This window comes from Tribolium madens, unplaced genomic scaffold, assembly GCF_015345945.1.
Source record: "Tribolium madens isolate multiple individuals breed KSU strain unplaced genomic scaffold, Tmad_KSU_1.1 Scaffold_19;HRSCAF=116;Tcas5.2_LG9, whole genome shotgun sequence".
NCBI classification, from domain to species: domain Eukaryota; kingdom Metazoa; phylum Arthropoda; class Insecta; order Coleoptera; family Tenebrionidae; genus Tribolium; species Tribolium madens.
In genome coordinates, this window is record NW_025400983.1 from 12,021,935 (window position 1) to 12,040,690 (window position 18,756).

The window sequence follows — 18,756 nt, forward strand, 5'->3', positions numbered from 1 at the left end:
TATCTGTCAAATTTTTTTGACATTTGACATTTTTTATGTCTATTTAATGATACCGATGATCTTGTATATGTTTTTTTTACAACTATTTAGTAAAGGTACCAAAATTTTACCAATAAAAGCCACAAATAACATTGAACAGAGTTACAATTTAGGATACAGCTTCTTTGTTTCCTCTTCTAATAGACTGTAGCAAAAAAAATGGAACATTATTTTTCTAACAGAAATAAATAGTCAAAGTGCAAATTTTAAACTCTCATAACTTCGAAATTTTTATAGATAAATTTTTTTAACATTTTTTTCATGTTTTTGGTATCTTACCTTATTTTCTCTGGGGCGCGAGTTCTGGCGCACCCTGTATTTAGTAAATTCTATGAGAGTGATTAATCTATATTAATCATTACTAAACTGAGTGAAAATGACTCCGGAGAGGAAATTGCAAGTGCACAACAGTCAGTTGTCATTTGTATACTTAAAAAAAAACGGGAAATGACAAGTTTTTTTTTCAATTTTTCTATGATGTAAACGTGTTTTATTAAAAATAGGTTAAAATATTTCAATGGCATGTCAGTTAAAAAATAAATAGGCTATATTTGGACAAATTATATTTTCGAATTTAATACTTAATCATAATCATAGCTCCGTTCTTCTCAATGAGGGATGTTAATCCTCTAGGCATAGACTCAATCAGGTGTTGACAATACTCTTGTACGAGTATTAAATTATGCCATTCTATAGTTGTGGCATTTAGGGGCAAAAACTTGAAAATTTTTACAGCAGTAGTCATAGTCCTTTCTCTTAAAAAGTTAATTAATTCTTCATTTTCTTGTTCATTTGTACTTTTAGGGCGACCCAAACCCACCTTGCGTGCGTAATTTGAAGGTGAATCAATTTTGCATAAAATTAAAAAGGTTTGCATAAATTGGAGAGTTTTGTGGGACTTCTTCAAATCAGGTCAACTTGATAAAGGTCATTAATTTTCTGGAAATGTGATGACTGAAGATTCACTGGTAACAAAGAAGATAAAATTCGACATTTGTATTAATTTATTTTTTCTTTTTGTATTTTTTTCTTACTAATAAAGCACAATAATTTTTTGATTATTATATAAACAACTACTAATACTACTAAAATTATTATTAAAAGAGACACAATTACATCTAAAAGAAAATATTTATACAAAGGCAAATCTAAACTGGCCACCCTCAAATGTTGGGCTCCTCCATGGCGAATCACATATTCAACCCAATAAATTGCCATATCCATGGGTTTTACTAGACGATCGTGAAACGATTTTGATTTACTTTTGGCCATTTCACGATACCTGAAAGAAATAATAATTAAAACTTAAAAGTTTTTCAAGAAATGATAATTACTTTGGGTTTGTTAAAAGTTCATTAATTTTTTCACTTAAAGTTTCTTCCGTAACGTCTCGGTATCCTAAAGATAGCCCATAACCTTGATTTACTGTTCTAAGTGCGTTTAATTTTTGATCACCAGCAAAAGGAATGGCCAAAACTGGAACACCATGATACACAGTTTCAGTGGTACTTAAAAGCCCACCATGGGTGATAAAAAGCTTGATATTTGGATGAGCTAAAATATCCTGTTGTGGAAGCCATTTTCCTAGTTTGACATTACTTGGTTGTCCCGGAAGAACGTCGTCTTCCCATTTCCATAGAATTTTTTGTTTTAGTTTTGAAAACGTTTTCAAAAAAACCTCTCTTTTTTCAACTGGCATTTCCGCACTTTTGATATTTGAACCTAGACTGAAGTAAATCACACCTTCTTTGGCATTGGCCAAAAATTCTTGCAAGTCTTTGGGTAGTTTTTTAACGGGTTGTACGTGAAATCCTCCGACATCTATCATATTTGGAACGTATGGAACAGGTTGGTTGAGACTTGGGTGTGAATTGAGTAACACAATGGATGCGTTATAAAGTACGTCGTCTAGTTCTAGATTACTTGGGAAATATTTTTTGACTAGTTTATTTTGTTGTGGAACTAAGTACCAATGAAAACAGAGTTGTTGAATAGAGTACATAATTGTATTTATTAATCTTTGATTAAAAGTCATTTCGCTGGAATAACTAAGCAAAGGTTCAGGAACATATGCCAATGGCTGGCTGTTTCCCACCAAAGGGTTTACCCAACTACTTGCACCAATAGTACTAAATAGAATCAAAGGAGCTTTGAAATGACTTGCAAATGCTTTATGAGCTTCATTATTGAATTGTTCCACAATGACAACGTCGAATTTTTCATCAGAATTTATCAAGCCTTGAACATTCGAATGTTGTAGAGTGTTTTCACTCATTTCTAACATTAATTTCACCATTAATGGTATAAGAAACAGAGGATTAGCTTTTTCCATATCAAAAATGTTGATTTCTTTTCTTAATTCTATAAACAAATTTATAAAAGTTAAAAAGAGTAATAAAAAAGCTTACTTTGAAAGTTTTCCATAAATCCTGTAAGAACTATATCTCTGTAGGAACCATTTTTTGGTGGATTGTTTTCAATGAAAGGACTAATCATTGTTACATCGTGTCCTTTCTCGGCGAGGCCTCTAAGTAAAGCATTGCCCAGAAAATAGTGACTAGGGGCTGTCATAGGGAACACTGCCAAAATTTTGGCACTATCAACATTACTTTTAAGAATTAATGCAATTACAAAAAACACGCACTTGTTCATTTTGTTTCGTTACTTAAATCGAATAAGTTTAGCTTTTAGAGACGAATCTTCTTATCTTATCTCATTAACCACATGTACAAGTATCTAAATGGGTTAATAAAATTAAAATTTAATTTGTTCTTTGAATATTTTTGAACAACTACTTACTATTTGACTCAAAATATTTTTATAAATTAAAAAAATCAAGAAAAAAAATTTATTTTGCCACAGTGTTTATTAGTTTTTAGATATTAATAATAAATAATAAATACTAAAATACTTGGAATAAAAATACGCTGTGTTGTGCTTGATAACGATTACTCTAACTTGTTGAAACATAGTCATTATTTGAATTAGTTTTACCTTGAACTTAAAATACAGTAGATGATGACTGTTAGAAAAATTATCGATTACTCACTCTTTTGAAAACAATGAAAAACATATTAAATTTTGACAATCTGGTAAACTTGTTGTATTTATAGAGTAGTAAAATTTGAATTAAAAGTTAGTACAGGTACAAGAACTCAGGAAGGAAATATTTATTAGAGGAAATAAAAATAGGAAAACATATTTATCTAGGGTGTTAAAAACGACTTTGTTTCTTACTGTACTCTTTTGTTTTTCACTAGACTTCAATTATCACGGTATAGTACTCGTCACGATATTTGAACTATCGTAAATCTTAAGTCGGGTATCCGAATTACCCTTAACAATAAGATATTGGAGTGGTTGTAATCACTGACGAGTCCGGACCATTTTACTTTTAATATACCAAAATATTTCAAATAAATATAATTTTTTTATTCATTTATACTATCTGCTCTTTGAACAAGAGTGGAAAAATAAAAAATTAATTAACTTCCTCCAGTCACAAATATCACAATAAAAATTTTACTTTTCAGCCATGGAGTAAAAATTTTTACATTTTTACTAATGTTGTCTCTTTCATGTTTCTTTTGCTGCTTCAGCAATTTCTACATTGTAGATCATCAACATTTGATGGTTTGCACTACTAACTGCACCAGTCATGTTAAATTAATAAACTCTTTGGCGCATATAGTTTTGTTTATATTCTCCCTGAAATACACAGGCACTTCTAAATTTTGTTTTTTCATTTAATAGCATGTTAAGTGACACCTCGTTTAAAAAGCCATTTTGTAAGAAATACAATGCATTATTTGTTTCCTAACTATTTGCAAAACCTACGTGATAAGAAAGGATCTTAAAGTACGTATTAGGCATGAAATTAGGCAAACTACACACGAAATATTGCAAAACGTAAGGAATGCATGTTATTTTCATTTTGCAATTTGTTAGTAAAGGAACGGTGTCTGTTTGACATTTTTTCCATTAAATAGTATCTATTTAACTTAAAAATTAGTTTTATGTTTTTATTACGTAAGCCAAATGGTGCCTAATAATTATGAATTTTATTTTAATTAAAAAGAGCGTAATTTGCTATAAAAAATATCAACAAAAAAAAACAAATTTGCTTTGTTCCACTTGTTAAACAGTAGAAGCGCGAGTGCCGCGTTTAAACAAATTAAAGAAATGTGTTTATTGACAGCTTCTGTGCCAAGTGTAAAAGTTTATTTATGTACTTGCAGTTTTTACTTCGAGGTTTGTTGTTTAAGCATTAATTACCTCTATAATAAATAATAATTTTGACTTGCCCTTCTCTGGACACTAATCAAAGCTTTTTCCCTCACATAAATGTTGTTAAACTCTAGTTTGATCCTGTATGTCAAAGACGCATTTGATACTTTTCCCAAAAACCGGCCTAGATCGGTATCTTAGGCCCCCGCAAAGATACCCTCTTTTCAACGCCTTGTGTTTAGGCTCCTCTGAAAATTGAAAATCGTCAATCGTTAGTTTCATCCTTTATCCCAAAGATGCATTTGGTAGTTTTTCCGAAGACCGCCCTGAATCGGTATCTAAGCCCCCCTTTTTTTAACTCGAGCGCGATCACGCCACTCTAATCAAAGTTTCCACCCTGCATAAACTTTTTACCTGAATGCTACAAATCACATTCTTTTTTATTTTAGAAGTGTATAAAATAGACTTACCTTCTTAATTCTCAATGAATCCTGTAAGGACTTTAAGTAGAGTGTACTTAGTAAATAGAGGATGTCATGAGAAATACTCCCAAAATTGTGGAATTTTGGGCACCACTTGTTCAAAATAATGCCCAATTGTTGTTTTTTATTTTATCTTATCAACCACATGCATCTACAGAATATGCTGTACTATGAATACTATGACTAATACAGTTGAAGACAAAATACTTTGGTCGTCACTTTTGTGACACTTTAATGTAAGTCAAGCTCTAACGTTAAAATGTAATGACAATTTCAAATTATTGACAGCTATTATATTTTCCTATCAAAAATATGTACATACAACTTGTCAACTATGATTGACAGTAGCTAAAAATAAGGTTAACAGTCCTAAAGCATGCTTTACAATTTAATGTCACTCAAGTGACATTAACGACCAAAGTATTTTGTCTCCAACTGTACGCGTACTGTAGTTTACAAAAAAGTCATGGTTTGTTGTAAGGTTGTTTTTTTTTATTAATTCTTACATGTTACTTACTTCAATAATTAATAAAATATCATAAAGACTCGTGTACGCTGTGATGTAACTGTTGAGCTTAATCATAATTAATACGTATTAAGTTATTAGTATTACCGTAGAGATTTTTGAAAAGATGACAAAAGCACATATTGTTGACTTGATTATTACGAGTAGACTCATTATTTATTACGCAATCTTGTAAAAAATAAAAATATAATTTAATTTAAATTAAAAAAATATAATATAATTATTTTTTTAATAAATACTTACATTTAAAATTAATGGTTCTTCAATTTTTCTTTCTTTTGCTTATGGCAGCTGAGAGCAGCAACGATTTTTACACATTTAAATAACATAAAAACCAAAAATACAATTATTACTGATACAAAAACAATCACATCGAAAAGAAGATACTTATACCAAGGTAAACCTATTGCTGCAACTTTCAAATGGGGTGCTCCTCCGTGTCTGATGACGTATTCCACCCAATAAATGGCAGTGTCTATAGGTTTGACAAGGCGATCGTGAAAAATTTCAGATCGTTTTTTGGCGTTTCTTGCATATCTAAAAAGTTAAATTAAAATAAAATTTACAAATTATGCTCTACTCACTTTGGATTTGAGAGCAATTCGTTCAATTTTTTAGTTAGATTTTCTTCGGTTAAGTCTTCGTAATATAAGTACAAACCGAACCCATTGTTGTATATATTCTTAGCATTCAGTTTTTGATCACCAAAAATTGGAATAGCTAGTACTGGTTTGCCATGGTAGATTGTTTCTGTGGTACTTAAGAGACCACCATGAGTGATAAACAGTTTCACATTTGGGTGTGCTGTAATTCAGTTATGAGTTTTAATATTTACATTCTTAGCTTTTCTTACCTAAAATATCCTGCTGGGGCAACCATTTTCCCAACTTCACATTTGGTGGTTGTCCCGGAAGAACGTCTTCTTCCCATTTCCACAAAACTTTTTGTTCCAACTTCGAAAAAGTTTTGAGAAAAGCGTCACGTTTTTCTGGTGGTAATTGAGAGCTGTGAATATTTGATCCCAGACTGAAATAAATAACACCGTTTTTGGCACCGTCTAAAAATTCCTGAATGTCTTTGGGTAGTTTTTGTGGTGGTTTTACATGAAAGCCCCCTATTTCAATCATATTTGGTACGTATGGTACCGGCTGGTTGGTGCTTTGATGAGAATTAATCAAGACAATTGAGGTATTGTAGATAATATCGTCGAGAGGTGGAGCATTCGGAAAATATTTTTTGACAAGTTCTCCATGTTTAGGAAATACGTAGAATTGGTTCAGTAATTGGGTATAAACACTCATCAATGAATTAACTGTTCTTTCGTAAAAACTCATGTTACTTGAGTAGCTCAAAATGACATGGGGCACATATGAAGGCGGTGCTGGATTCCCTTCCAATAAATTAACCCAAGCATTCGCACCGACTGTACTTAAAGTTATTAAAGGTGCTTTAAAATGTGGGGCGAGTGCTTTGAGAGCTTCGTTCATAAATTGCTCTACTATAACAACATCAAAAATTTCCTTTGAATTTATAAACTTTTTAAAGTTCGTGTGATTAAGTGTAAGTTCAGTCATTTCTAATACCATTGCATTCATAGATCCTAGCGTAAGGAAAGGATTTGAAACGTCTCGTTCAAAAAAGCTTTGTTGTTTTCTTCTTTCTAAAAGAATAAATAAATGATCGAAATTTAAGTGGAGTTTACGTACCATCAGCCATTTCTTTGAATCCAGTAAGCAAAATGTCTTTATATTTTCCATTTTTTGGCGGATTCTTTTCACCAAAGGGATTAATTACGGTAACATCGTGCCCTTTTTCAGCTAGAGCCCTCATTAGCCTACTGCCTAGGATATAATGACTGGGTGCTGGTATAGGAAACACACCCAAAATTTTAGCGCTTTGGACATTGTAAACCAAAAAGAATAAAAACGCTAGTGCAAATTTCATTATGATTAATAACTAGTCAATTTTTCAGTACTCCGCACTATTTCAAGCCTTTTTTAGTGATTCATTGTAGTTGTAATCTTAAATTGATAAACACGATCTAAAACTTAATCTCAGAATGACACGATTATAAAAACAGACAATCTTACTTGTTTTATTTATGGTTTTAAGGAGTTGTACTATGCATATTTCGAAATTTGTATAAGCGCAATTTTTCCTTATTAGTTAATACTAAAGTCCAAAGAGGTATATCACGCCACTGCTAAGTGATAGCTGCTGTTATGTTAGAGACTAGAATGAGAAGGTAACAATATACGTCACATCTGGATTCGTTTAATGAGAATAACCTCGGCTCCAACTACAACATAAATAGTAGCAGTAAGGGTATTCATTATATTCGCTTTCGACAAAATAGAAATGAGAAGGAGAATACTATCAGAGGATGTGGTTTTGTGTAATTTAAGTTGACTACAATGCTGTGCCTCAGACGATAAAATACGAACATTAATTTGCTTTCCTTCAAATAATACTTTTTTAAATATGTAAAGACCTTAGTGAATAATACTTTTGTTTTGTTGATTTCTGAAATTCATGATTTTTATTAATGTTAACTACAGCACAAGATGTAATATTAAGAACTTATTATACAGAGTGTTTGAGAACTCGCACTCTAGAGAAAAATGACGAGTAGGATAAGACACAAAGAACATGGAAAAAATGTTTAACAAATTCTATCTGTCATAAAGTTTTTACGTTTTTTTTTGAACATTTAACCTTTTTTATATCAATTTAATCCGACTATATTGTAGGTATACAGGCTGACCCAGCGAGTTGAAAAAGTCCATTAGTGACCTTGAAATGGTGAAATTAAAAAAAATTATATAGGACACTGATAGATACTAATCTAGTCCATCGCCTAAAATTATTTTCAACTATACAGCTTGTCTCAAAAATAAGTTACAATACAAATTTGTGTTTTTTTAATGAAACATCATATGCTTCTTAGCGTTTTTGGATGTAGATTTTTATGACGATATTTTAAGCTAAACTTTTATTGGTCGTTTTTGCTTGCTTTTAAAAATAAGACGGTTTTTATGACGAAAACATGCACTTTTTAAAAATTTATTACACAAAAACTAAGACATTTAGAAATATTTTTTTTACTTCCACAAAGAAGAAGGTACAAGCTGTAAGGTTGTAATTTTTTTTAGTGTGTTGCATTTGCAAAGATAAAAAATTAAGGCGTTTGTTAAAAGTTCAACAACTTAAAAAAATTTAATGGAACACCCTATTTATTGTTTTTGCGTTTAAAAGATTATTAAATTGTCTTTCTAATTTTTTTTTACTTTTAGGTGTTTATAATTAATAACTAAAAAGATATTTAACGTTAAACATTAAAAAAAATACTATTGTTTCAGTAGCCAAAAAGTGCACATTTGCACAAGAAATGGAAGAAATATCACTTAATAATCACCTTTGTGTTAAACTGAATCCATTATTCTTTATGTTTATAATAAAATAATTTGAATTTCAGTATTTATAACGACTTTTACAATCTCTGGATAAATCAAGAATAAGTGATCCGTGGTGGAATTACTATGGTTGCCATAGTATCAACAATTCCCAGATATTGATAGGCATTGTTGCTACAATTAATATTGAATGTTAAATACAGGCTGTCCGGAAAGTCGCGCACTTCCGTGACACTGTATCATCGGGCGGTGTCCTAGACAACAAGAAAAACGTTAAAAAAATCTATCTATAAAAATTTCGAATTTATGAGAGTTTAAATTTTGCACTTTGACTCTATTTATTTCTCTTGGGAAAATAATTTTTCCAGTTTTTTTTTCTACAGGCTATTAGAAGAGGAAACAAGGAAGCTGTATCCTAATTTGTAACTCTCTTTAATGTTATTTGTGGCTTTTATTGGCAAAATTTTTGTACCTTTACTAAATAATTATAAAAAAAACGTATACAACATATATACAAAATCATCAGTATCATTAAATAGACATAAAAAAATGTCAAAATTTTTTGACAGCTTGAATTTTTTAAACATTTTTTTTAGTACTCTGGGGGACTACCCAATTACTCCCTTTCAAGGAAGTGCGCGGCTTTCCGGACCCTCTGTATCTTTTCATTTATCAATTCTAGACATTAAAGGTTATTTTTTTTAGATAGACAATTTATCAATCTATTAGATGCAAAAATAAAAAATAGGGTGTTCCATTTAATTTTTTTAAGTTATTTAACTTTCAACAAACTTCTTCATTTTTTTACAAATGCAAAACACTAAAAAATTGCTACAGCTTTAAATTCTTTACTTTCTTATTTATTTTTGAGACATGCTGTTGAAAATAATTTTAGGTTATGCACTAGATAAGTATCTATCAATGCCTTATGCATTTTTTTTAAATTTTATATTTAAAGGTCACTAACTTTTTCAACTCGCTGGGACAGCCTGTATGTTTTTTCATAAGTATTCAGTAAAAGTAAAGTAAAACTTTAACAATAAAGGCACAAATAAGTTAAATATAGTTACAATTCAGGATTCAGTTTTTTTGTTTCATCTAGCTTCTAATAGCCTGCAGTAAAATAACAGGTAAAATTATTTTTCCAACAAAAATAAATAAAGTCAAAGTGCAAAGTTTAAACCCTCATAATTTTGAAATTTATGTAGGTAGAATTTTTTAACTTTATTACCATTTTTCTGCTATCTTATCTTACTTGCCGCTTTTCTCCGAGGCGCGAGTTCAAAACACTCTGTATTATTCTTTGGAATGTTATGATAACTTCATAGAAATATATTAACCTTGATTTATAATAATTATAAAAAAAACAGGAAAATAATAGGATCAGCTGACTTTCAATTTTCTATTTTTGTTACTTAACAGAGAAATCACAATAAAATAATTACAAAAACAAAATCTAATCATGTTATTTCACTTTGCTTAGTAGTTAATACAATATTGTTGTACTAATGTTTTTTAACTTTTTCTTTACTCTCATTTTTCCTAAAGAATGAAATTAAAAACTTAATAGAATTATAAATTACATAAAAAACTAAGAACGTAACAGAACAAATAAAAAGATAAACATCAAGCGACAGATACTGATACCAAGGAAGATCCAATCCTGCCACTCTTAAATGTGTTGCCCCTCGATGACGTATCACATACTGTATCCAATAATCGGCATCATCTATTGGTTTATTCTGACGATCGTGCATTATTTTTGACCGTCTTTGCATATTTTCCCGATATCTAAAAACCAACAATAAACACTTAACTAAAAAAATTGGAACCAAAACACTTACTTAGAATTGCCCAAAATGTCTTTAAGAGACTCTTCTAATTTTTTCTCGTTTAGTTCACTGTATAAAATATATCGACCACAACCATTCCATGTCGCTTCCATTGCATTTGTGACTTGATCCCCAAAAACTGGAATTGCCAAAATTGGTACTCCATGGTACACACTTTCAATCAAACTCAAAAGACCACCATGAGTTATAAAAGCTTTAATATTTGGATGGGCTAAAATGTCCTGTTGGGGTAACCACTTCTCCAATTTAACATTAGAGGGTTGTCCCGGCAAAACATCATCTTCCCATTTCCACAAAACTTTTTCTTTGAGTCGTGAAAACACTTTAAGTAAAGCTTCACGTTTCTCGATTGGAAGATTAACACTTTGAAGGGCTGATCCCATGCTGAAGTAAACCACACCTTCTTTGGCATTATCTAAAAATTCTTGGAGGCCTTGAGGCAGTTTTTTGGGAGGCTTGAGGTGAAAGCCGCCGATGTCAATCATGCTGGGTACTCTGGGTACCGCTTTGTTGGTACTAATGTGTGAATTTAGCAACACTAAAGAAGCATTGTAGAGTATGTTGTCTAAGTCTGGAGCATCGGGAAAATATTTTTTCATGATTTTATTTTGTGCCGGAAAGAAAAGCAAATTTCGGTTCAGTTCTCCGAAGACATAAATTATGTTGTTTTTCAGACGGTGGAAAAAGTTTTTGTGATCAAAATCAATTTTTTGTTCTGGGATATACGAAGGCGGTGCCGGATTAGCAACTAAGGGATTGATCCAAGCGTTCGAACTGAATGTTACAAATAGGACAAGTGGGGCTTTGTAGTAATAAGAGAAAGCTTTCAGGGCGTCATTGACGAACTGTTCCACAATTACGATGTCAAATTTTTCGTTTGATTTTAGTAATTTTTGGACATTGGGGTGGCTTAATGTTTTTTCCACATTGTCGTTTCCGAGGTAGTTCATCATAAGGCCATAAGTGACAAAATCCATTTTGTCAATTTCAAATAAATCAAAATGTTCTACAACAAACTCATGTGATGTACTATATAAATAGGAATTGCAAGGTCATACAAACACAAACATATCTATGCATAAAAATTTAACTTACTTTTATCATTAACTTTAATAAAATCGGTGAGAATTATGTCTTTATAGGACCCATTTTTACAGGGTGTTGTTTCACCAAATGGACTAATCACAGTGACATCGTGCCCTTTTTCTGCTAGACCTCTCATAAGGCTACTTCCTAGTATGTAGTGACTTCTTGCAGGAAGCGGAAATATTCCTAAAATTCTTGCACAGTTTCCGGTTTTGATCACAATTATTAATAAAAGTATAACCATTAATTTCATTTTTAAGCTTAAATATCACAAGGTGGTGTTAATTTGTCTGAGTGGAGTTTACGACTGACTACATTATATTTACTCTTCAGTGTTGTTTAAAATAGAGGTTATGGAATTGGAGAGACCGAACTCGCTTCAAGTAAAAATTATCTGGTTGATTCACCTGTAGTGGGGCAAGGTAATCTTCTTAATTGTTTGAACATTGTTTAAGATGGACGTGGAGAGGAGACAAATTGTATTAACTAAACGTATTAAAGATTACTTGGTTGTGCGTTTTAATAATTGCCATTTTAAAAAATCATTTATATTTCTTTGTATGACTAATCTTGCTATTTGTTTTACATTTTTCCTTTTGTATAAACGTGCACAATAATTTTACTAACATATACATAATGAATAAAGTGCATATAAGAAAACAGAGAATATCAACCATGTATACTTGATACCAGTACATTTTCAAAACAGGTGTTTCAAAACGAACGCCTCCATGTCGGATCGCATATTCTATCCAATACAATGCAAGATCTAACGGTCTCACGACTCGATCTCTCATCAAGGTTGACATTCTTCTTGCATTTTCAGAATATCTGCAATTAAAAAAATATATTTAATTACTAGGTAAATACCGTCAAGTTTAAATTACTTCGAGTCATTGATTGTTTCGTTTATTAATGAGAAAAACTTCTCTTCTGTTAAATCCTTCAAAGATATAGTATTAGCAATTCCGGCATTCTTCGCTCGTGCTGTATTCATTTTCTGATCTGCAAACACAGGTATTCCGAGCATTGGAACACCATTAAATATGGCTTCAGTGGTGCTTAACATGCCACCATGAGTTATAAATAATTGTATATTGGGGTGAGCTAAAATATCAGCTTGCTTTAACCATTTTGAAATGAAAACATTTTTGGGTCTTTCTGGTAAATCTTTTTCAAATTTCCATAGGACTTTCTGTTTTAGTCGTCCCAAAACTGTCAAAATTATATTTAACGTTATCGGTGTCAAATCTGAACTTTTTAAATTTGAGCCTAGACTAAATAAAATTGCCCCATCAGTGGCTTCGTCCAACATTTTCTGTATATCTTTATTTAGTGGGTTTTGAGTGATATGAAATCCTCCAATTTCAATCATATTGTAGGGCAAAAGGACATTTTCGGATGTTGTAAAGTGTGAGTTTAGTAACATAAGACTTGCATTGCTTATGATTTTATCAAAATTGATAGACGCTGGGAAGTATTTCTCCAAGTATTCTTTCTGAATAGGGTAAAACACCCACTTGCGATAACAATAGTCAAAAATCGTGCCGACCAAATTCCGAATTCTTTGAAAAAAATTCATTTGGTTGGTATAACTGGTGTATGAAACTGCATTAATTGATGGTAGAGTTGGATTTCCCATGTACCCTTTGTTCCATTCAGTCAAACCCATTGAACTAAATAAGACCAAAGGTGCATTAAATTGAGTCGCAAAGCCTTTCATTGCATCATTAAAAAATTGTTCCACGATCACCAAATCAAAATTTTCGTCCGAATGTAACAATTGTTGTACTCCTTTGTCTTTTAAAGTAACTTCTGTTATAATATTCCCGTATTGGTAAGTCGTCAATATATTTTTAAACAACGATTCGTTGTCAAGTTCGTATAAATTAATTCCTGAAACCAATCTATTATTAGTACTTTTCTTTTTAGTGTTCATCAAGGTTACCATCACTGTTTTCTATCACGTCACTCGTTTCAATCGTTTTATAATTAGGCGGTGCATTGTGGGGTTTGTATGGACTAATCACAGTAACTTCATGTCCTCGATTGGCAATTTCTTTCATTAAAACTTCAGCTAAAATAAACTGGCTGTAACCAGGAGCGGGGAAAACGCCTAAAATTCTTGCACATTGTTTGATGGAAAATAATAAATTTATACAGAAAATAAACAACACTGGTTTCATCTCACTTCCTTCCTCAACTAAAACATTTCAGTTCTACAGTAATTTACCATCCGTCAAGGACGCTCGGTGTGTTGACACCGGTCTAGAGATAATTAGATTCTTGCCAGCAATAGAATTATGCTAAGTCATTTAATACAGGTATTATCAATGTTAGGTATAAAGAAATGTTTCTGTATTACTCGTAATAAATGAAGATTTATGAATTATTGTGTAATCTCTACGCAAAATTAATACATAGGTAAACTTAATTTAAACTTAACAGGTCTGAATCTTATTTAATCTTATCACAATATTAAACATTTTGATATATTTTGTCGTCGTGTTATTGAGTCTTTGGATATTATATTTGTTACATTTTTGGTTTCCTATACAAGGTGTCCCTTTTTCGAGCTCCACCATGGAGATCTCAGTTATTATAATAGATACGAGATCAGTTAAATTAGGGCAAAGTTGAGCATTTTTTATGCTGAACAATTAACTGAAAGAAAATTTGATGTGTCATTCTTAGTTTTTGAATTATTGGGAAAAACAGAAATTTGTAATTTTTGTTTATATTTTTTCAAGCGAAAACCAATAACATCTTAGTTAAAAACATCTAGTTCTTTTAGTTTTTGCTTAAATGAATAAAATGAAATTACAAATTTCCGTTTTTTTTCCATTAATACAAAAACTAAAAATGACACATTAAATTTTCATTCAGATAATTGTTCAGCATGAACAATTACTAGCTAATTTAACCGACCTCGAATCTCTTATGATAACTGAGATCTCTATGGTGGCGTCCAAAAAACGGACACCTTGTATGTTATTAACTTTCTGATTTTTACATAAAAATCAAACTCTGTAGAATATTTTTAACTAAGTATTGTTTTTAAATATGAAACGAATGCTAAACAAATAAATAGGTTTCTTCATATCTAAAACATAGCGCGCTCTTTGGGTAAAAGATTCAACAATTAAAAAGGACAACTTTTCATTTTCTTTTTATTAATATTTTTACACAATTAATTATTTTTCTTCTTTTTGCTGACGGTTTTGGCTTTAGATTTTCCTTTGAGCAATACTTTGCAAATTTTTATTATAGTAAAAACCACAGAAAAAATCACAGCCAAAACAAATCCGACAATATCGAGCAGATTCCTTTGATACCACATTAAATCCATTCCGGGATATCTGAGATGTGGCGCACCCTCGTGCCGGATAACGTATTCAATCCAGTAAAGAGCGTTATCTAAAGGTTTAATCGGTCGGTCTTTCATTACAAATGACCTTTTTCTAATGTTATTCCGGGACCTACAAAAATATTTTTATGTAAAAATCTACAAGTCGAAAGTTTGAATATTACGTAGGATTAGTTAGTACTTGATTCAAAGCTTCTGTCAAAGTTTCTTCACTTAATTCCTGATAAGGAACTGCGACAGCATACCCGTATGAAACTGCCAACTGTATGTTCATTTTTTGGTCGGCCATTACAGGAATTCCCACAATTGGGACAGCATGGTATACACTTTCCATGGTACTTAATAAACCTCCATGGCTAATAAAAGCTTTCACGTTAGGGTGGGCTAAAATATTTATATATAAATTTGACAATTAGTTGGAAAATTGACACAAACCAAGAACGTCCGATTGGGGTAACCACTTCATTACTTTAACATTTTTTGGTAACCCAGCAAAATCATCTTCTTCCCATTTCCACAAAACATTTTCCTTCAATTTCGAGAAAGTTGTTATAAGCGCTTTCCGTTTTTCTGCAGGGAATTGTGCACTCTGGACAATCGAACCCATCGAAAAAAGTATTACACCATTCTTGGAATCATCTAAAAATTTCTGCAAGTCTTGGGGTAACGCTTTAGGCTCTTCAATGTGGAAACCCCCGATTTCAACCGCATTTGGAACCAGAGGAATGGCTTCATTAGCACTAACATGCGAATTGATTAAAATCAGGCTGGCATTGTTAACAAAATCATAGAGATCTGGACCTCCTGGGATATATTTTCGGACGAGTTCTCGATGTTTCGGAAGATAATTCCAAAGATAGTATACAATCATCGAAGTGTCGTAGAAAGTGTTCCTCAGGCGCTGCCAGAAATTCATACGACCGGTGTATTCAACTAGAATATTGGGGACATAAGAGGGAGGAGTTGGGTGTGAAAGAAGGAAACTTTCAGGGGCGTAGAGTGGCATTGAAGAGAATAGAATCACCGGTGCTTTGAAATGATGAGCGACGCCGAGAAGGGCCTCATTCAGGTATTGATAAATAATCACACCGTCAAATTTTTCGTTCGATTTTAACAAAGTTTGGACTTCTTTGCTTTGAATTAAATGTTCAGTGAAGTTGTAACTTATCTCGAAAAGAAATTTCGCTTTTTCCATTGGATTTGCACTTTCGAATTCAAACATTGAGTTTCGGCGGGCTACAATTTTATTATTTGTGAGATAGATACAAATACACAACTGTGAATACATACCACAAAAAAATGTTTGCAAACTTTTGACTGGTATGACATTTAAATTTTTCGTTGGCGTTTTTTCCTCAAAAGGGGTTATAAAAGTAACTTCATGTCCTTTATTTGCAATCTCTTTAAATAATTTCGATGCGAGTATGTGGTGACTTTTAGTAGATGTTTGGAAAAGAGCTAAAAATTTGTAACATGCACAACTGTAAACAAATATACTTAAAAGTCCGAAAAGTTTTAACAGATACATCTTGTCGGAAAGTTTTGTGTGACTGAGAACTCGTAAACGTCGACTGATTATGATTATATCAGGCGAATGAGCCAATCACAAGATAAGCGTTGTAAACAATGAATTAACTAATAAAGAACTCTAGAAGTGACAAGAATGGCAACAAAGGTTATTGATTTGAAAAGATTTTTTTTGAGTCTGAAAAACAATTTTTTTAAAAACTGTGAGACTTGGTTAAGTAAATAAAACAACAAACAAAAGATAAAATAATGTTTTTCTAATTGTAGATATTAAAGTTTGTATTTTTCTCAACCGTTTTTAGTTGAGAATGTTATTCAATCTTCAACTGTGGATAAAATTAAGTAATACATAATAACAAAAAAGGTTGTGGAAATTATTTGTCAGAAAATTATGTCTTAAATAATAGTCTGCCAAATGGTTTCTTCTTCTTTTGCAAATAAAAAGAAAAAAAATATAAAAATACTAGTGATTATTTATGATTAGAAAAAGAATTGTTTTAAACTCGTGTGTAATATTTAGTTAATACGCTCTATTAGTGTGACGTCAGCAAGGTACGTGACTGTACCTTTGAAGCTAAACAAATAAAAGTTTATTTCTTGAATCCTGGACGTGTAGGGGGATTGTTTCTAAGGAAATAGTTGCTATGAAAAATGTGTGTCGTTTCGTAATGGTTTTAACAATTGTAGTCAACATTTCTGTAATTTAATCTGTTCTAACCTCACTTTCTGTGTACGGCAAAAATATGTGTACAGCATTGCCAGAATGTTGCAAACGACAGGAGTGGATAGGTCGTACCAAAACAAAACAAAATAAAAAATATTAACATTCACATAATGTGTATTTGGCTGAGAATATAAATTATTATTTGTTTACAAGTAAATATAAATATCTAGTAAAAAAAATCTAGTATCAATTTAGTACTCTAGTATCACAACTGGCAACACTGTGTGTTTAGCTTCAGTACAGTCGCGTCTGTGACGTCACCTTTAATAGCCCGTATTCAGCATTTAGTGATATTGGTATTGTTGGTTGCGGTAAAAAACTATTTAGAATAGTATACAATGGCGAGCCTAACATGCTCCCTTGTAAAACAAACGTTTGGATGTCAAATAGCTGTCTTGAAATTGACGGAACTTATTGCGAGCCCCAACTTCAAAAAATCGTCTCTTCAACATGGTAATTATTTTCACTTTGTTGAAGTAAGAGACTGGTGACACAATAAAATATTCGTTAATTAGTTTTTGACGTGGTGTTTTGACATTTATATTTATTTTTGAAAGATGATTGACAACATCAAACAAAATTTCACAGGGAAACTTTTTTTTTGACAAAAAGATCAAGTTTCAAAATGACATTACCAGTCAAAAGTTAATGCTCGCCATTGTACAGTGATGGACAGTGAATTTTGTCCACCCAATTTGGCAGTTTCTGTGAATTCACAAAAATTCACTGTACTGTGTGTTTTATTGTCATGATAACTGACATTCAAATACGTATTTCAAATTTAATCAAATTCGAAATGTCAGCAGTAAATGCGTTTAATAAAATAAAAATTATCTGGTACAAGAAGGTTGTACCTACCTATTTCTCAAAGATGTGTCTCTATACTTTTGGGCATACCAAGGACTACCATTTAAAGGAGAAAGGTAAAAAGTAGCAAGAAGCATCGAGCATTGTGTCAACATGACAAACGTTAATCAAAATTCTGAAACGAGGTTAGAAAAGACTAAAGACTAATTTACACTTTTAATCTGTCAGGGAAATTGGGTGGACGAAATTCACTGTCGATCACTGTACCTCTCTCGTGAATAACAGTGTACAGGGTGAATTTGAATTTGCTAGCATAATTTTAACTTATATCGAGCGATCAAGATAATTTGTAATCGAGTCATCCTTGCCTGTGAAAACGTATGTCTGTAAAGTGTCAAGTAAAATGACAAGTCGATAGGGTAAAATGGCACGATCAAAAAGGTGATGATTATAATAACTAAATTTATAATTTACCTTCAAAAAAAGCGGTCCTACTCGTATTATTATTCGTCGGCGACTAATTTCAGCCCATTTTGCCGTTTTACGTTCCGACTTGTCATTTTATTTGACGTTTCACGGGCAGTTAGACATACGTTCTCGGATGCAGAGATGACTCGATTACAAATTATCTTGATCGCTCGATATCAACTTGAAAAAGAACCCTTTAGTGATATTTCGATCATGACCGAAATAATACCACACACT

The 18,756-nt window shown here is 31.7% G+C and overlaps 5 protein-coding genes across 8 annotated transcripts; all 5 read right to left on the reverse strand.

The window, feature by feature from the left end:
* Window positions 1-1,032: 1,032 nt before the first annotated feature.
* Window positions 1,033-2,757, reverse strand: LOC123013334 (UDP-glycosyltransferase UGT5-like). 2 transcript variants are annotated; one of them, XM_044411790.1, is made up of 3 exons: window positions 2,448-2,757; window positions 1,374-2,400; window positions 1,033-1,321 (listed from the first exon to the last, which is right to left on the reverse strand). In XM_044411790.1, exons 1-3 carry the CDS (start codon window positions 2,689-2,691, stop codon window positions 1,039-1,041), a joined length of 1,554 nt encoding a protein of 517 aa, XP_044267725.1. In that variant the 5' UTR covers window positions 2,692-2,757; the 3' UTR covers window positions 1,033-1,038. The 2 variants fall into 2 exon arrangements, with proteins under 2 accessions (XP_044267725.1, XP_044267734.1); XM_044411799.1 differs by lacking the exon at window positions 1,033-1,321 and having other exon boundaries at window positions 2,160-2,277; window positions 2,333-2,400.
* Window positions 2,758-5,170: 2,413 nt separating this feature from the next.
* On the reverse strand, window positions 5,171-8,044 carry LOC123009995 (UDP-glycosyltransferase UGT5-like). Of its 2 annotated transcripts, XM_044406609.1 has the most exons (6): window positions 7,365-8,044; window positions 6,981-7,315; window positions 6,128-6,934; window positions 5,859-6,078; window positions 5,518-5,811; window positions 5,171-5,442 (listed from the first exon to the last, which is right to left on the reverse strand). In XM_044406609.1, exons 2-5 carry the CDS (start codon window positions 7,216-7,218, stop codon window positions 5,526-5,528), a joined length of 1,551 nt encoding a protein of 516 aa, XP_044262544.1. In that variant the 5' UTR covers window positions 7,219-7,315; window positions 7,365-8,044; the 3' UTR covers window positions 5,171-5,442; window positions 5,518-5,525. The 2 variants fall into 2 exon arrangements, with proteins under 2 accessions (XP_044262544.1, XP_044262534.1); XM_044406599.1 differs by having other exon boundaries at window positions 5,171-5,811; window positions 6,981-7,321; window positions 7,365-8,043.
* Window positions 8,045-10,075: 2,031 nt separating this feature from the next.
* LOC123015470 (UDP-glycosyltransferase UGT5-like) lies at window positions 10,076-12,015 on the reverse strand. Of its 2 annotated transcripts, XM_044415205.1 has the most exons (4): window positions 11,868-12,012; window positions 11,636-11,812; window positions 10,532-11,546; window positions 10,076-10,478 (listed from the first exon to the last, which is right to left on the reverse strand). In XM_044415205.1, exons 2-4 carry the CDS (start codon window positions 11,760-11,762, stop codon window positions 10,193-10,195), a joined length of 1,428 nt encoding a protein of 475 aa, XP_044271140.1. In that variant the 5' UTR covers window positions 11,763-11,812; window positions 11,868-12,012; the 3' UTR covers window positions 10,076-10,192. The 2 variants fall into 2 exon arrangements, with proteins under 2 accessions (XP_044271140.1, XP_044271142.1); XM_044415207.1 differs by having other exon boundaries at window positions 11,636-12,015.
* A 33-nt stretch (window positions 12,016-12,048) lies between these two features.
* On the reverse strand, window positions 12,049-13,895 carry LOC123015471 (UDP-glucosyltransferase 2-like). The gene is made up of 3 exons (XM_044415208.1): window positions 13,575-13,895; window positions 12,514-13,522; window positions 12,049-12,457 (listed from the first exon to the last, which is right to left on the reverse strand). Exons 1-3 carry the CDS (start codon window positions 13,810-13,812, stop codon window positions 12,169-12,171), a joined length of 1,536 nt encoding a protein of 511 aa, XP_044271143.1. The 5' UTR covers window positions 13,813-13,895; the 3' UTR covers window positions 12,049-12,168.
* Window positions 13,896-14,782: 887 nt separating this feature from the next.
* On the reverse strand, window positions 14,783-16,588 carry LOC123012999 (UDP-glycosyltransferase UGT5-like). The gene is made up of 4 exons (XM_044411277.1): window positions 16,284-16,588; window positions 15,429-16,229; window positions 15,158-15,377; window positions 14,783-15,105 (listed from the first exon to the last, which is right to left on the reverse strand). Exons 1-4 carry the CDS (start codon window positions 16,519-16,521, stop codon window positions 14,817-14,819), a joined length of 1,548 nt encoding a protein of 515 aa, XP_044267212.1. The 5' UTR covers window positions 16,522-16,588; the 3' UTR covers window positions 14,783-14,816.
* Between the last annotated feature and the right edge of the window lie 2,168 nt (window positions 16,589-18,756).

Bases quoted from the DNA above. Each gene is read 5' to 3' on its own strand.
- LOC123013334 (XM_044411790.1), bottom strand. From the start codon at position 2,691: ATGAACAAGTGCGTGTTTTTTGTAATTGCATTAATTCTTAAAAGTAAT. The intron at 2,401-2,447 runs GTAAGCTTTTTT...ATTTGTTTATAG, and splicing joins ATTTATGGAAAACTTTCAAA to AATTAAGAAAAGAAATCAAC. The intron at 1,322-1,373 runs GTAATTATCATT...TATTTCTTTCAG, and splicing joins GAACTTTTAACAAACCCAAA to GTATCGTGAAATGGCCAAAA.
- LOC123009995 (XM_044406609.1), bottom strand. From the start codon at position 7,218: ATGAAATTTGCACTAGCGTTTTTATTCTTTTTGGTTTACAATGTCCAA. The intron at 6,935-6,980 runs GTACGTAAACTC...TTATTCTTTTAG, and splicing joins ATTCAAAGAAATGGCTGATG to AAAGAAGAAAACAACAAAGC. The intron at 5,812-5,858 runs GTGAGTAGAGCA...TTAACTTTTTAG, and splicing joins GAATTGCTCTCAAATCCAAA to ATATGCAAGAAACGCCAAAA.
- LOC123015470 (XM_044415207.1), bottom strand. From the start codon at position 11,879: ATGAAATTAATGGTTATACTTTTATTAATAATTGTGATCAAAACCGGA. The intron at 11,547-11,635 runs GTAAGTTAAATT...AGTTTGTTGTAG, and splicing joins TATTAAAGTTAATGATAAAA to AACATTTTGATTTATTTGAA. The intron at 10,479-10,531 runs GTAAGTGTTTTG...GTTGGTTTTTAG, and splicing joins GACATTTTGGGCAATTCTAA to ATATCGGGAAAATATGCAAA.
- LOC123015471 (XM_044415208.1), bottom strand. From the start codon at position 13,812: ATGAAACCAGTGTTGTTTATTTTCTGTATAAATTTATTATTTTCCATC. The intron at 13,523-13,574 runs GTAACCTTGATG...GATTGGTTTCAG, and splicing joins CGTGATAGAAAACAGTGATG to GAATTAATTTATACGAACTT. The intron at 12,458-12,513 runs GTAATTTAAACT...TTTTAATTGCAG, and splicing joins GAAACAATCAATGACTCGAA to ATATTCTGAAAATGCAAGAA.
- LOC123012999 (XM_044411277.1), bottom strand. From the start codon at position 16,521: ATGTATCTGTTAAAACTTTTCGGACTTTTAAGTATATTTGTTTACAGT. The intron at 16,230-16,283 runs GTATGTATTCAC...ATAAAATTGTAG, and splicing joins TTTGCAAACATTTTTTTGTG to CCCGCCGAAACTCAATGTTT. The intron at 15,106-15,157 runs GTAATATTCAAA...ATATTTTTGTAG, and splicing joins CAAGTACTAACTAATCCTAC to GTCCCGGAATAACATTAGAA.